Source organism: Serinus canaria, chromosome 13 (genome assembly GCF_022539315.1).
Source record: "Serinus canaria isolate serCan28SL12 chromosome 13, serCan2020, whole genome shotgun sequence".
Lineage (NCBI taxonomy): Eukaryota > Metazoa > Chordata > Aves > Passeriformes > Fringillidae > Serinus > Serinus canaria.
In genome coordinates, this window is record NC_066327.1 from 8277789 (window position 1) to 8290799 (window position 13011).

General features: G+C 45.6%; 1 protein-coding gene across 1 annotated transcript in view; it reads right to left on the minus strand.

The window, feature by feature from the left end:
- FSTL4 (follistatin like 4) overlaps positions 1-12805 on the minus strand; it is a 203170-nt gene extending 190365 nt beyond the window's left edge. Inside the window, exons 1-2 of the mRNA XM_050979863.1 lie at positions 12585-12805; positions 8059-8194 (exon numbers count right to left, since the gene is read on the minus strand). Of these exons, the coding sequence (XP_050835820.1) occupies positions 8059-8194; positions 12585-12805 (357 nt within the window). The remainder of the gene's footprint in view (positions 1-8058; positions 8195-12584) is intronic.
- Between the last annotated feature and the right edge of the window lie 206 nt (positions 12806-13011).

Here is a 13011-nt window from a genome sequence, read left to right on the forward strand (position 1 = left end):
AATTGAGTACAGAATGCAAGGTCCTTCTGTTCTGTATCTGAAGTGCCCAACCACTATGTGGAAATCAATGCAGTGTGTTTGCTTCAGGATTGCCTTTCACCAGACATGCAGCTAAAGAAAAACTGCATCTCCAGAAGACCAAGCACCCCAGAGTCATCAAGTATGAGAAATATTTCTAGCTGGATTAGGAGGGGTGAAAATCAAAACCAAAGAGTTCAGTAGCTGCTGTCACACTGCTTCACTCCCCTGTGGCTGCAGTGTGGCACCAATGCCATTTGCCACTCCTGCTTGTACCAACACCTGTGTGAACCTGAGGCCATTTAACAACTGCTTTGCACAAAGCCCTTTTCTGCTCTTACAGAAGGAATGCCAAGGCATAAGAGTTGGTTTATGTTATATCTTCTGATCAGTGATGAGTCCTGGGTCCATGGATGAGCAGAGCACCAGTGATAAATCAAATTTCACTCATAATAAGCACAGAGCATTGGGAACTTCATTGTGCAGAGTTAAAACACAACAACACAGAAGGAATACACAACAGGAAACAGTGCTTGGCAGCCAGTGTGCCACAAACAGGTTTTCCTGTGGTCATTAGCAATGGATGCAAGCAGCAAAAGCACTTTGGGGTTGTTTTGTACAGAATCACAGAATGGTTGGGTTGGGAGGCACAATAAAGCTCATCTTGTTCCAAAGCCCCTGCCACAGGCAGGGACACCTTCCACTAGGTCTGTTCAACCTGGCCTTGAACAGTTCTCAGGATGAATTCAGTATTAAGAGATTTTCACGTGGCTGTGCATTTCCCATCCCTGTTTGTTACTGGCCTCTGATCCCAGTTGGGAATGATGCTGAGCATGGATCACCAAAGCAGACACCAAAGAGATACCTACTTCCTCAAGCACACTAATCCATCACATAACCCTGCAATGGTTTCAGTCTCTTGTCCTTTAATACTGATTTAGATTCAGTAAAAATGCACCCCTTTTTATGACCAAAATTTAATATAGGGGACCTGGAGGAAAAACCTCCAAAACTTACAAAAAAAAAAAAAAAACACAACCAGCAGCAAAAAACAATAAAACAATTAATGCAGCAGAAGAAGAGATGCAGAAGAACAGGTAACACTCTAGAGCCACAGGCTCCCTGCATTGCTGGCCTTGCCAGACCCTTTGTGGGAGACAAGGCAGTGCAAGCAGATAAATCAAACCCAGTTCTTGCAGCTGGGCTCAGGCTGGGTCTCACAATAAATCAGTTGTTACCTCTGCACACTCCAGGTCTCCAGGGACCTGCTCTCAGGATCAGCCTAACTGCTGTACAATTTCTAAATATACAGTCCTAACTCATTTACAAATTAATAAAGAAGTGGCTGTTCCTATTAACAGATTACCATGCCATGGATTTTTTTTCCTCCCTTCAGAGACTTCTCCTCCTTAACTCCAGTGAAGGGTCATGCAAAGAAGGCAGATTTAGATCGGATATCAGGAATGAATTCCTCCCTGTAAGGGTGGTGAGTCCCTGGCACAGGTTGTCCAGAGCAGCTGTGGCTGCCCCATCCCTGGAAGTGTTCAAGGCCAGGCTGGATGGGGCTTGGAGCAACCTGGGATAGGGGAAGGCATCCCTGCCTATGGCAGGGGGGTAGAATTAGACAAGTTTTGACCCAAACCCAAACCATTCTATGAAATGACACTCAGTACAGGGCTGCTGGGACACTCTGCATGGGGACTGGAGTATCAGCACAGTATATGACTAATACACAGCTTAGTTTGACAATCAGCATTTTCTCCTTTTTCTTTTTTTCTTTTTATCCGGCATGAGGAAAAAATAGATCACAAGCTGCTGTTTGGAGAAAGCTTGCTATCAGTGCAGGCACTGGCAATTTAGATTTGTACTGTCTGGTATGAACACAGAGGAGCTCTGATGTCTCACATCACACAGCATCATCTGCTCATCCATACGGTGGCTAATTGAGATAATTACTGCATCTCTGATTTTACTCACTATTAGTTCTGGACTCCAGATGAGAAACCCAGGTATTGCTCCATAAATTTCCACATTGTGATGGGGAAGCTCATGGGATAGCTGCTTTTATAAATCTCAAATTTGTGGATATACTCTTTCTAATCTAAAAACTGAGAATTTCCCTGCTTGGTGGTCAAAAGTAGTTCAAGTAAAACTGTCTTCCTTTAAAAACTAATGCTACAACCTTTGTTTCAAAGGCAGAATATGCTACATTTGGAAAAAAAAATTGCTCAACATTTAGTCCTTTAAGGCTGAGTGGTTTCTGAACAGAATATCAGAAAGTTTTACCCTCTGTCACATCATAACAAAGTAAAGATTGCCTTCATTCCTTTTATTTTTGCAACATGATTTACTCTGTTCTTGTTCTCTTCTTCAGCATCATACCAGCATTTCCCCATCTCAGTATGATTTTTCACAGTTGCTCAACTGTGACATGAGAAAAACTTCCTGAAATTTGATTTCTGCAGTCAGTGAGTGCCACAGCTCAGCCCAGAGCCAGGCACCAGGAGCCCACATCCCTCTGCTCCCAGACAGCATCCAAGCACCCCCAACCCAAGGTCATTACCACCCAATGTACCTCACACTGCTCCTTGCAGCAGCAGGGGACCTGTTCTCTTGGCTGGAAGGTGACAGCCCCAGGAAATTGGGCAGTGCAGGACCACCATGAGCTGTCACACACTGCATCCTACCAGAAGTTTAAAAACACACAAAGGAAGCAGGATTTCTGTTCTGTAAGGGATGGCAAACAAGTGGGCTTCATCTTCAGGTTGTGCTTTAGATGCATCTTGACAATGCCTGACACTCACTATTGAGCCATAACCACTCATGTAAACCAAAATTCTTCTAATTTTCTGCTGTCATTCAAGTGTACAGTACCTGCCTTGTTCCAAACTTCACATTTTCTACTACAAGTACAAGAGCATCCTGTAAGATACAACACTTATTAAGCCCTGTGAGTACACAGAAGAAAGTAGAGAGGGAGGTTGGGGATGCAGAGGAAGGACCTCAACACACCTAACATAAATATTATCAAATCATTCCACAGCACCCTGAGCTGCAGATGCTCTGGTAACCAGCACTCAGAGCAAAATCTTCTCATCTCCACAGGGATAAGATACCTGTTAAGATTTAGGATGCTCTACAAAAAGAGCAATTACTGCTTGTTAGAGATACTACATAAAGGCAGGTCACAAGGAGTGAACTATCACTACATACCAAAGTCATAGAAAAAGAAACTTAAGCCTTGTCTCTCTGTACTTTCATTAATGCTTGAAGCAGCAACAGGCTGCAGCACAGTATAGATTTAAATTTAAATCTAATTCTTTTATTCCTTTCTCCAAACTGATAAGCAGGAAGAACACTCAAATGGTAGACAATACATTACTATTATTAACAGTTAAAATAAATACCAGGATATTAGATCTTCAACTGTATATAAAATTTATACACTGGGCCTGTTTTATTGCAAGCTCATCCTCTGAAATTGTGTCTGTATTTGAATTAGAAGCAGAAAGCCTTTATCAAAAAAAGCCTTTGCAATTTTTTACCTTACTTCAGAAAAAAATCCCTTCCTAGTCTGTCAGATTAGGAAACATGACTTTGCTGGGGGAAGGAGCCCAAAATCATCCCTATGAATCCCTTGCTGCCCAGAATAACCTACTGTCATCTTCAGATGCAGCAGTAAGTGATGCAACATTTAAGAATCTGAATATAACTGGAAATATCAGGAATAATTGATGCTCTGAGACAAGCACAGGTGAGGTTTGTGAGTGGACTCCAGAGAAAGGCTTTATTCTGGGCATGAGGGCACTGAAGGGCTGGTCTGATCCAGCTGTTTGCCATACATTTATACTTGGAGATTTGAGCAGCTCAGGTGCCACAGAACCACAGAATGGTTTAAATTCAAAGGGACCTTAAAGATCATTAAATTCCCACCCCCTGCCAGGGGCAGGAACACCTTCCACTAGAGCAGGCTGCACAGAGCCCATCCAACCTGGCCTTGAACACTTCCAGGGGTGGGAATCTATGTCCTCTTTCAAGTAACCATTAATGAACAAAAACAATGGATAGCCAGAGGCAATACCTGCCAAATGCCAGCAGGAATAAAGTTATGGTGCCTTGAAAAATGAGCACATGGAGCATCACCTGTGAGCTCTGTGCAGAGGAGCTTCCCCAGGGACCCAGCTCTTCTCCCCACAGGAGTGTGGAGGGGGCTCTGCACGGGTTCCTGAGACTTCTTAAGTAGGAGGATGGGTGGCAAAAATAGCACAGCATGAAAGGCAAATTAAAGCAATTAAGTATTCCTAGAAACCACAGAGCAGTTATGGTTCTGTAGCCCTAAACAGACCACAGAATGCCTGCCAGCCTTTACTGGCACTGCTCAGGAGCTTGGTGACATCCAAATACTTAAAAATGCAGCACAAAACAACTCTCCATGTAGCACAAAACAGAATGATTCTCCACTTTCACACTATCAAGCTAGGACAATATTATTCAAGCTACCCACCAGCAGTGCCCCAGAAAACATAACAGAGAATTTAAATTTCCAAAATGCAGCTCTGTGATAACTTGTGTTAAAGGAGCTCTGCTCCTGGAAGGGCTGATGAAGACCTGCAGCACTGCTCTGCTCACTTTAGGTTCACAAAAGGAGAGGCAAGGTCTGCCCCAAGAACCATGGCAAAACCAGCTTGGCTTCAGCATGCACAGGAAATCAGCCTCTCACAGAGACACCAGGGAATGGGAGAAGCTGGCTGTTCCCTTTCAGATGCTTTGCAAAACACCCCAGGAGGCTGAAAAAATCAGCCTGAGCTACTAGGGCACGCTACTGAGTAGAGACTGAGCAGACTAGCACTGCTGGCTTTCCACCAGAGCCTCCTGGCCAAATTCTCCTCCAAACCCAAACTCCAGGGTCATTTCAGATCCAGACTGTTTGTCTCTTTTCTGCTCATACTGGAAACTCTCTCTACCACCATTGGCAATGACTCAGAAAGCTGCATCCTTTAAGAATTCCTTTCCAGAAGGAAGAGGTGACCCCAGATCACATCACCTGGTGTGTCATGGACCACCCAAAGCCCTTCTAGCCAGCACAGAGCTGCCCATCAATTGCAGTCACCTCTAGAACATCCAACTGGAACATGCAGTCAGACCTGCTGAAGACAGAGGCAAAAATTGGTCCAAAAACAACACCCCAGAATGGTGAGCTCTATAAATCTGGTATTTCAGCATATATATTCCATTGAATGGGATTTAATCTCATGATTAAATCCTATTCAGGGTCCAACCCTGAGAAGCTTCACCCAAGTCCACATGCAATGCCCAGAAGCCTCAAGAGCTTTCCAGCAACCCCTGGATCCAGCCTATGAGACATTTCACACAACACAGCAGAAGTCTGCAAAATTAATACAAACCAGGAATGTTGCAGCTTTCCAGTCAAACACTAATGCTGTATTTTTTATTTTTAAATTAGGTTTTCTATTTTAGCTCTTTCATTGAAACTGGAATTTCATACTGCATATACATATTTATTAACTATTCTAATCAGGACTAAAAATACTCCAGAACAGAAACCTCTTCTCAGGAGCACCCCATAAACTTGAGGGGTGAAAGGCTGTGCATCAGGAAAAACACACACCATTGATATGTTAGAGGGTTGGTTTCTGATCAGAAAGCCTTGTAGTCTTATTTTCTTTAATAAATTCAAAGCACAGCTGCAATAATTCTACCACATACCATGAAGAAATTGATTTAGCAATCTGAACATAAATTAAGCAATGTTTTTGATTCAGCAAACTTGTTCCTATGTAGATCAGAGCAAGTATTAGTGAAGGTCAGTGACCCATACCCACGTATTTGCTTTGATGAGGTTCACAGGAATTTTCCATCAGAGCAGACTTCAAAATTATTTGACCTGAAAATTAACATTTTACTCATTTTTAAAGCAGTTTTAGTGACCTGCTAGGAGCACTTCTAGTTGTGATTCAGTATTTTTTAAATGCATGTTAATGGATCTATGTATTAATCAAACCATAAAATTTGGAACCTAACAAACTTCTCACGGATAAGGAGCTCCAAACTGAACAAAGCCCCATAATGCCAGAAAAGGATTTCAGGTGACTAGAAAGGCATTATGGATAACTATTTTCTGAAAGAGAAAGTACCTGCTGTTTACTCTCAAAAGGTGATGATCTCAGTTTCACTGACCTATCTGAAAGCTATGCCCAGAGCTTTCAGATTAATTTTGGTGTTTGGTGCCACACTGTATAAACGCTATTTCTTGTGGAAGCAAGTTTTCTGTACAGATACTTTTTCCAAAAATCTGATTTATAACTTACATTTCTTGAATCTATTTTAACAGCATTCTTTGTAAATTCATAATTTTACTATTTATACTTGTTAAATTCTGTGCAAACCTGAGCAAATACATTTTTTTAGCTGAGATCCTTCCACCTCAAGTATGATCAAGTAATTGGTACAATAACATTAAGGTCTTTAGAGAAAGATAAATGAATTAATGTCTTTCAAGTAATATAATAATTCTGTGATTTATGTTAAAGTAAATTGAGTGACGAATTTAATTCCTCAGAGCAACTTTCTTAAAAAAATCAAAACTAATGTGCATTAGCAAAGAATGAGACTTTTTTTAACTACACAAGCATGCAAAATATTTAATAATTTTTAATAAAAAAGCAAAATTGATCTGCAAGAACAGGTTTAGCAAAGTGCCAGTGTACTACCTGAGCCTACACAGCAGCAAAATAACAGTGGAGGTGTGGAAGGTGTGTGTTCCTGTCTACAGAACAGAGGGTGGTACCTCAAGGACAAAAGACACCTGAAACAGACCTCACAGCTGCAGAACATCCAACACCATTGAAATTACTGTTGAGCCCTGCTAAGCAGCAAAAAGCACTTTTTTAATTGGCTTAAACAATAATGCAGATAACTGGTTATCTGTTGAGTGTGACTGGGAGAAATGGGATCCTCCAACTACAACCAAATCCCGAGGCTTAAACAGATCCAATTGCAACATGAATCCATCAAGGACTTATCATTAGCCTGGCACTGACTGATGTGTCTGCCAGCATGTAAGTGTTCAAGGCAGTGGCAGCTAAAAAATAGCCAAGTGTCCTTTTCCTGTCCTTCTGCACCATCTCTCACTTTCAGACATTTGAGCAACCATTTAGGAACATACAGGAACTAATTAAACAGCTAAAATTGTTTCAGCATTCATTCATCATTTCCAGCTCAACAAAGTCACAGTTCTAGATTTTTGGGGCTTTATTGACACGTCTCAGCCTGAGACTTGTGAAAATCTGAGTGTACATCTGTGCCACGAGCAGTGCTGAGCTCTGGCTCAGACATCCAGTGTCCACAGGGACAGCTGCTCTGACACTGCAGGGACAGGGACTGCTCCAGGGACACCCCTGTGACAGCAGCCAACACTGTCACCTTCAGCACTGGAAACAGGCCCAGCTGCTTCTGCACTCCCTGAGCCCAGGACTGAGCCCTGCCCCAGCAAATGGGCACTGGGGAAGGAGATCACTGCTGGCTACAGCCACAGCTCCCTGCTCCCTTTTCTACTCCTCTGTGCTTCAGAAAGGTGTCACATCAGGAAGTCAGAGGGAAAGACTTTGGGCAGTAATTTTGCTGATTCTCCCAGAACCACCTATGGCTCAGCTTTCCTTCAAAAGAGCTTTTTTTAGGTTTCACCTAAATGTCCACTGATCCAAGTGAAGAGCCAGGACAGTTTGCTTGTTAAATTTAGCTTCACTGATGTCAGCAGCCCCAGGACACAGCACACTGTGAAGTCTTTGGGGCAAAGACAGCATCTCTACAACAGCCAGATGCACAATTTCACTTCCAGATGATGTCAATGTATCCAGTAAGAGTTTCTGTTTCATTGTTTTTCCCCGACCTCCTCCGGAGTTGTTTAATACAAATATACATGGATAAGCCCACACTTGTTTTCTGTTTGCAGTATGGAGAGCCTGCCCACAGCCCCAGAACAGAAACCCAAGAGCTGCAGCAGCAGCTGGTGTACAGTACCTCTGGATGCAACCTCCCCACATCTGAATACAGGCTCCTGCTCTGGTCCACATCCATCCATCCCCTTGTGACCAGTGGGAAAACCCCCAGCAGCACAAGAGAGCACCAAAAGCTCCTTGATGTCATCGTTTCAAGTCTGTTAAAAAAACAAACAAAAAAAGGAACAGTTATAGAACATTCATCTTAAAATAAAACCCAGCTCAGATTTGGTAACACAGAGGCTTCAGCTGACAGTGTCTGTCCACATTTGGTGCCTACAGAGCTCTACAGTCTCCAGTGTACTGGCAATGAATCCACACACTGAAGTAGTTTTACCCCAAAACTATCTTCCTCAGGACATGCTGATCCCAGCCTGCTGCCACACAGCACCTGCAGAACCAGAGTCCTGGGATTTCTGTAACCACTGTGGCTAAAAGCAAACTCCATCAAAACATGGTCTTGTGGCACTGCAGAGGCCACAGGGTGGATTTTATCCCTCCTCCAGAGCCCCCAGCAGCACAGGGTCACTCACAGTCAGGGACTCACACCTGCACCCTCAGCAGATTTTCAGGAAAATGCCAGACACACACCTTTGCTTCTCTGACTGCTGAAGGCTCCCAGCAATGTGAGAGAAAATAATATCATTATTCCCCTCTGACTCAGGGGGACACTGCCTTGAGCAGACACAGCCACTGGCAGCCCCCTTGGCTACACAATCAGGTGTGTAGGGTGAGCCAGGGCTGGCAGCTGACACCAGCACACAGGGACAGTCTTCATCCTCCTGGTGAGGATACCTGCCCAGAGGGTCACCAAACACACCTCAACTTGAAAGACACAAAACAAACCCTGTGCTGAAGAGGGCTGATGTGTTTCTCCAGCCATGACAGAGGTGAGTCCTACCTGGGTCTGATTTCTGCACTCATGTTCCTCTGTCCCAAGCAGAGACATTTCCAATCCCTGCCACATTCACACCACTCAGGAGCAGCACCATTTCCCTGGCAAAAGCCACATCATCACTGGGGAACTGGAGGGATTCCCACTAAATCTGCATGCACTTGGAGCAGTGGTTCTTGTCTCGTGTAGTTTTTCACTGAATTTGGAAAGAACACCAATGCAGTTACCCAAAGTGGTGTCAGAAGGAACTCCTGTGTTTCACACACCACAACCCTGCACTGGTGCCCTGGAAACTCAACCAGGAGCTGTGCTTCCTCCATGACAATAACACAAGATTGTGTCATTACTTTCTACCATTAAAATACCAAAGGAATATTCAGGCCTGGAACCATTTCTGAGATGGCTGAGGAAAGCTAAAATGGACCCATGAATGAAGCATAATGACCCTTAATGAAGTGACAGCATTTCTACAGGCTGCTGCCTGGCTGGAACCATACACATCAGCAAGGAGGGTTACCTGCTAATGGCAAAACCCAGCCAAGCTGAATTAACTCACCATGACATACCTTGTCTTGACAAGACTCATTTTACAGTGTTTTCATGCCTTCTATTTGCCACAGGGTACATCCAAGCCTTGGTGCATCACTCCTAATTTTGGAGCTGTGGCCATTTACACTAGCAGTGACAACCTCAGGTATTTTGTTTGCTCAGACACCCCATCACTAGATTGAGCACAGCAAACAGGACCACAGAGCTCAGGCAATACCTTTTCTTGGCACTAATGTAAACACACTGAATGAACAGCATTCAGGATGAAATCAAAATTTATTAGTCTTTCTAAATTCCAATTATGAACCTCAGATGTAATGTTACTGAGGCTACAAATAAATATTTAATAAACCAAAGTCACTGCATCAATAAGAGACAAGTACATTGTTACTTTATGAATTGCTCTTGCACAGCAACATTGTTCCTCACAGGGTTTTCGTTTTGGTTTTTTTTTTTTCCTGTAATAGAGGTATTTTGTGTGCTCAGTTGATTCAATCACAACAAATAACATAGCAGTTCTAGGGACCTCTGAATCATATCCTTCTTGAAATTACAATCCTGGAGCAAAACAGGGAAATCACTAGTTTAACGTATATTTAGTAAACAACTGACAGAAAGCATGAAGATATTTGGATTAGGATCTGTAACACAGATGAAACTGAAAGGGCAGACTCTACCTGATAAAACTCTGGTTGCTTTATACATAGAATTTCTAGAACATCTTTACTCAGTTTAGAAATCACTTATTTTTATTGCATGCTGACAGCACACTAATTGCTCTCAGTCACAGTAAGAGGAGGACACATTAATATACATTATATATCTTAATAGCCTCAATCAAGCAACAAATACGTACCATAAATATCAACAGAGAGCTTACTCTGGAGTCACACAGCATTTTCATGTCACTTGGCATCCTAAACCAGAGCTCAGCCTTACCCTGAGCCAAAGGGAAGGCTCCTTGCAAAACCCAGCTACACCATACAATACAGCTATCAGACTGCAGGTTAAAACTTCTCTGAAGTCAACAGAAAAATTCAAATTAATTGAATAGATCCAGACCACCATTGTCAGCTCAGGCAAGTTTTACTATCCATTTCCTTTCCTCGCTCAAGGGAGGGACAGATTTGCTGGATTTTGAGCTTGCATGGAGATCACTGTCCAGAGAAATCAAAGCTTGCTTGTGGAAATGTCTGCATAAAACAAGCAGTTGTACTCAAAGAATAAATATTGGCCCTTGTGATAAAGAATACACATGAAGAATACTATGCAAAGCCAAGAAGTTTACCTGAAGGTTGTGGTTTCCTCCTCTGAGCTAGAGCAGCCTTCCTTGCAGCTGGCACTGCTCTAGCAGGAATCACACCACAAGTACAGCAGCACCAGGCTATGCACAGTCATCTGAAGCAGCTCAAACACAATGGCAACAGCAAAACACCCATCCCAAGGCCAGATGGGTCTGGGCAGGCACCAACACACAGGGAGAGCCTCGAATTTACAGCAAATGGCTGCAGTGTCTCCAGTGGAAGAACAGCAAGAAGATGCCAGCCAAAGACAAGCACAGGTTTTAGGGTACAGGCTTGGGAGCTACTCAAGCAAAAAGGGTCACCTTGAAAAACAACAGGGACTGAGCATCTTGGCCATTTCAGTGGAGAACAGCACAAACTGTTTAATGCATTTCTGTGACAGGCAGCAACGACATCCTGCAGTGATCCTACAACTTTCTCCTCCATAACACATAAACTTCACAAATTCAATTACGGTGACCACAATGAGATTAAAAAAATTGCCAAAAGCAGTTATTGGTTTTGTTACAGGGCTACTTAAATTGTAGCGTATTTGAGAAATTACTGGTTTGCAATAGCTTTCAATAATTTCCAACAAGCTTCACATCAGAAGAAGGCTGAACTTAATTACCTGAAGTTCTGACTGTTGCTATAGCATAAAAAAAAACAATTGGACATAACTATTACCTCTATTCAAACTGATGCTATTAAAACCAGATAAGAATCTGGTCCTTAGTTCCTGCCATCAACCTTTCCAATTGCTCCAGCCTTATCTAAACAGCGTTTCCACTGCTGGTAAAATAATTTTAACATCCATAATTTCTTGTTAAGTGCTACACAACTAAGCTACGAAATTAAGTAGAAAAGCCAATAGTTTTGGCAAGACATAATGAAACCGAATAATTATTTGTCCGCAGTTAAATGCTTAAAGTTTGGGTGCATTAAGAACTCATTGGAATCAGCTTTGATGTTTAAGTGCAAACCAGACTCTTCATTCGAGCAAAAGCTACTTAAAAATATTTCACTTGATTAAATTTCATTTACAAAATTTGATAAGATTTCATTTCATTGAAATTCTCCAAGACACTTCAACGCTCCAGAATAAATCTGGGGAGCATCAATCCAACACGGATGCAGGACTACGAAGAAACTCCTGAATCTCGCAGAGATTTCGCCTCGGTTTTCAAAGCCGGCCCCACGACACGTTTCAAAGCCGCTTTTCTCCGAGGTGTCACATAGAGCAGTCCCAGGGCATCCCTTCCTCGGGCGGCGAGCGGCTGGCACGGCGGGGCAGCCGGGCACCGCTCCCCGCGCTCGGGCCAGCCCGGGCCGCCTCCGCCGGCGCCACCCGGCGGCCAAGCCGGGAACCGCCAGCCCCACGCGCGACCGTGTCGGGACCCGCGCCCGGACCCGGACCCGAACCCACGCCACCGACGGCGGCCCCGCCGGGCGAGCACTGCGGCACCGCGGGCCCTGCGCCCCCGGGGCGGCAGCGGCGTCCGCCCCATCCCACCCCACGGGCGGACCGTCCACGGTGCGAGACGCGAGGCACGGCGCAGGAGGTCCCCGCTCGCAGCCCGTCCCGCCCGCTCCGCCGCCTCCCGGCGGGCACACACCTGTTACCTGGCCCGGCCCGCGGGGTGAGCGCTCGGCGGGGCGCGGCGGCACCGAGAGACCGCCCGGCCCCCGAGCGCCCGGGGAGCGGACAGCGCAGGGAAGCGGCGCGGAGCCGCGGGCGGGGATGGGGACGCGGGGATGGGGACGCAGCGTGGGGCAGCGCGGGGCGCAGCGGAACCCGCGGGGCGCTCCGGCCGCACTCACCTGGGCAGGAGCGGGAGCCGGGGCCGGTCGGGGCGGGGCGGAGCGCGGCGGGGCCGGTGCGGGCAGTGCGCGGCGCGGGCCGGGCCGGCCCTATTTCTGCTCTCCGGGCCGGAGCCGCCTGACGTCAGCGCTGCATTTGCATGTTCCGCCCAATCCCGGCACCTGTGCGGGCGGCGGGACCGCCCCGGGGGTGGAGGGCACCGGGCACCGGGCAGGAGCATCCCGGCGGGAGCATCCCGGAGCCGTGCCAGGAGCGCGGGGCGTCAGGGACACCGGGGGATGCTCGTGGGGCCGGTGGTACCTCGGGATGCGGCTGCTGAGCCGCCCCTCGCTCTGACCGCCCCCCGCAGCTCCGTGCTCGGAGAGCTGCTGCGGGATGATGCGTTCCCGGAGCTGGGCGGCACGGGACCGCTGGCCCTTCGCCATG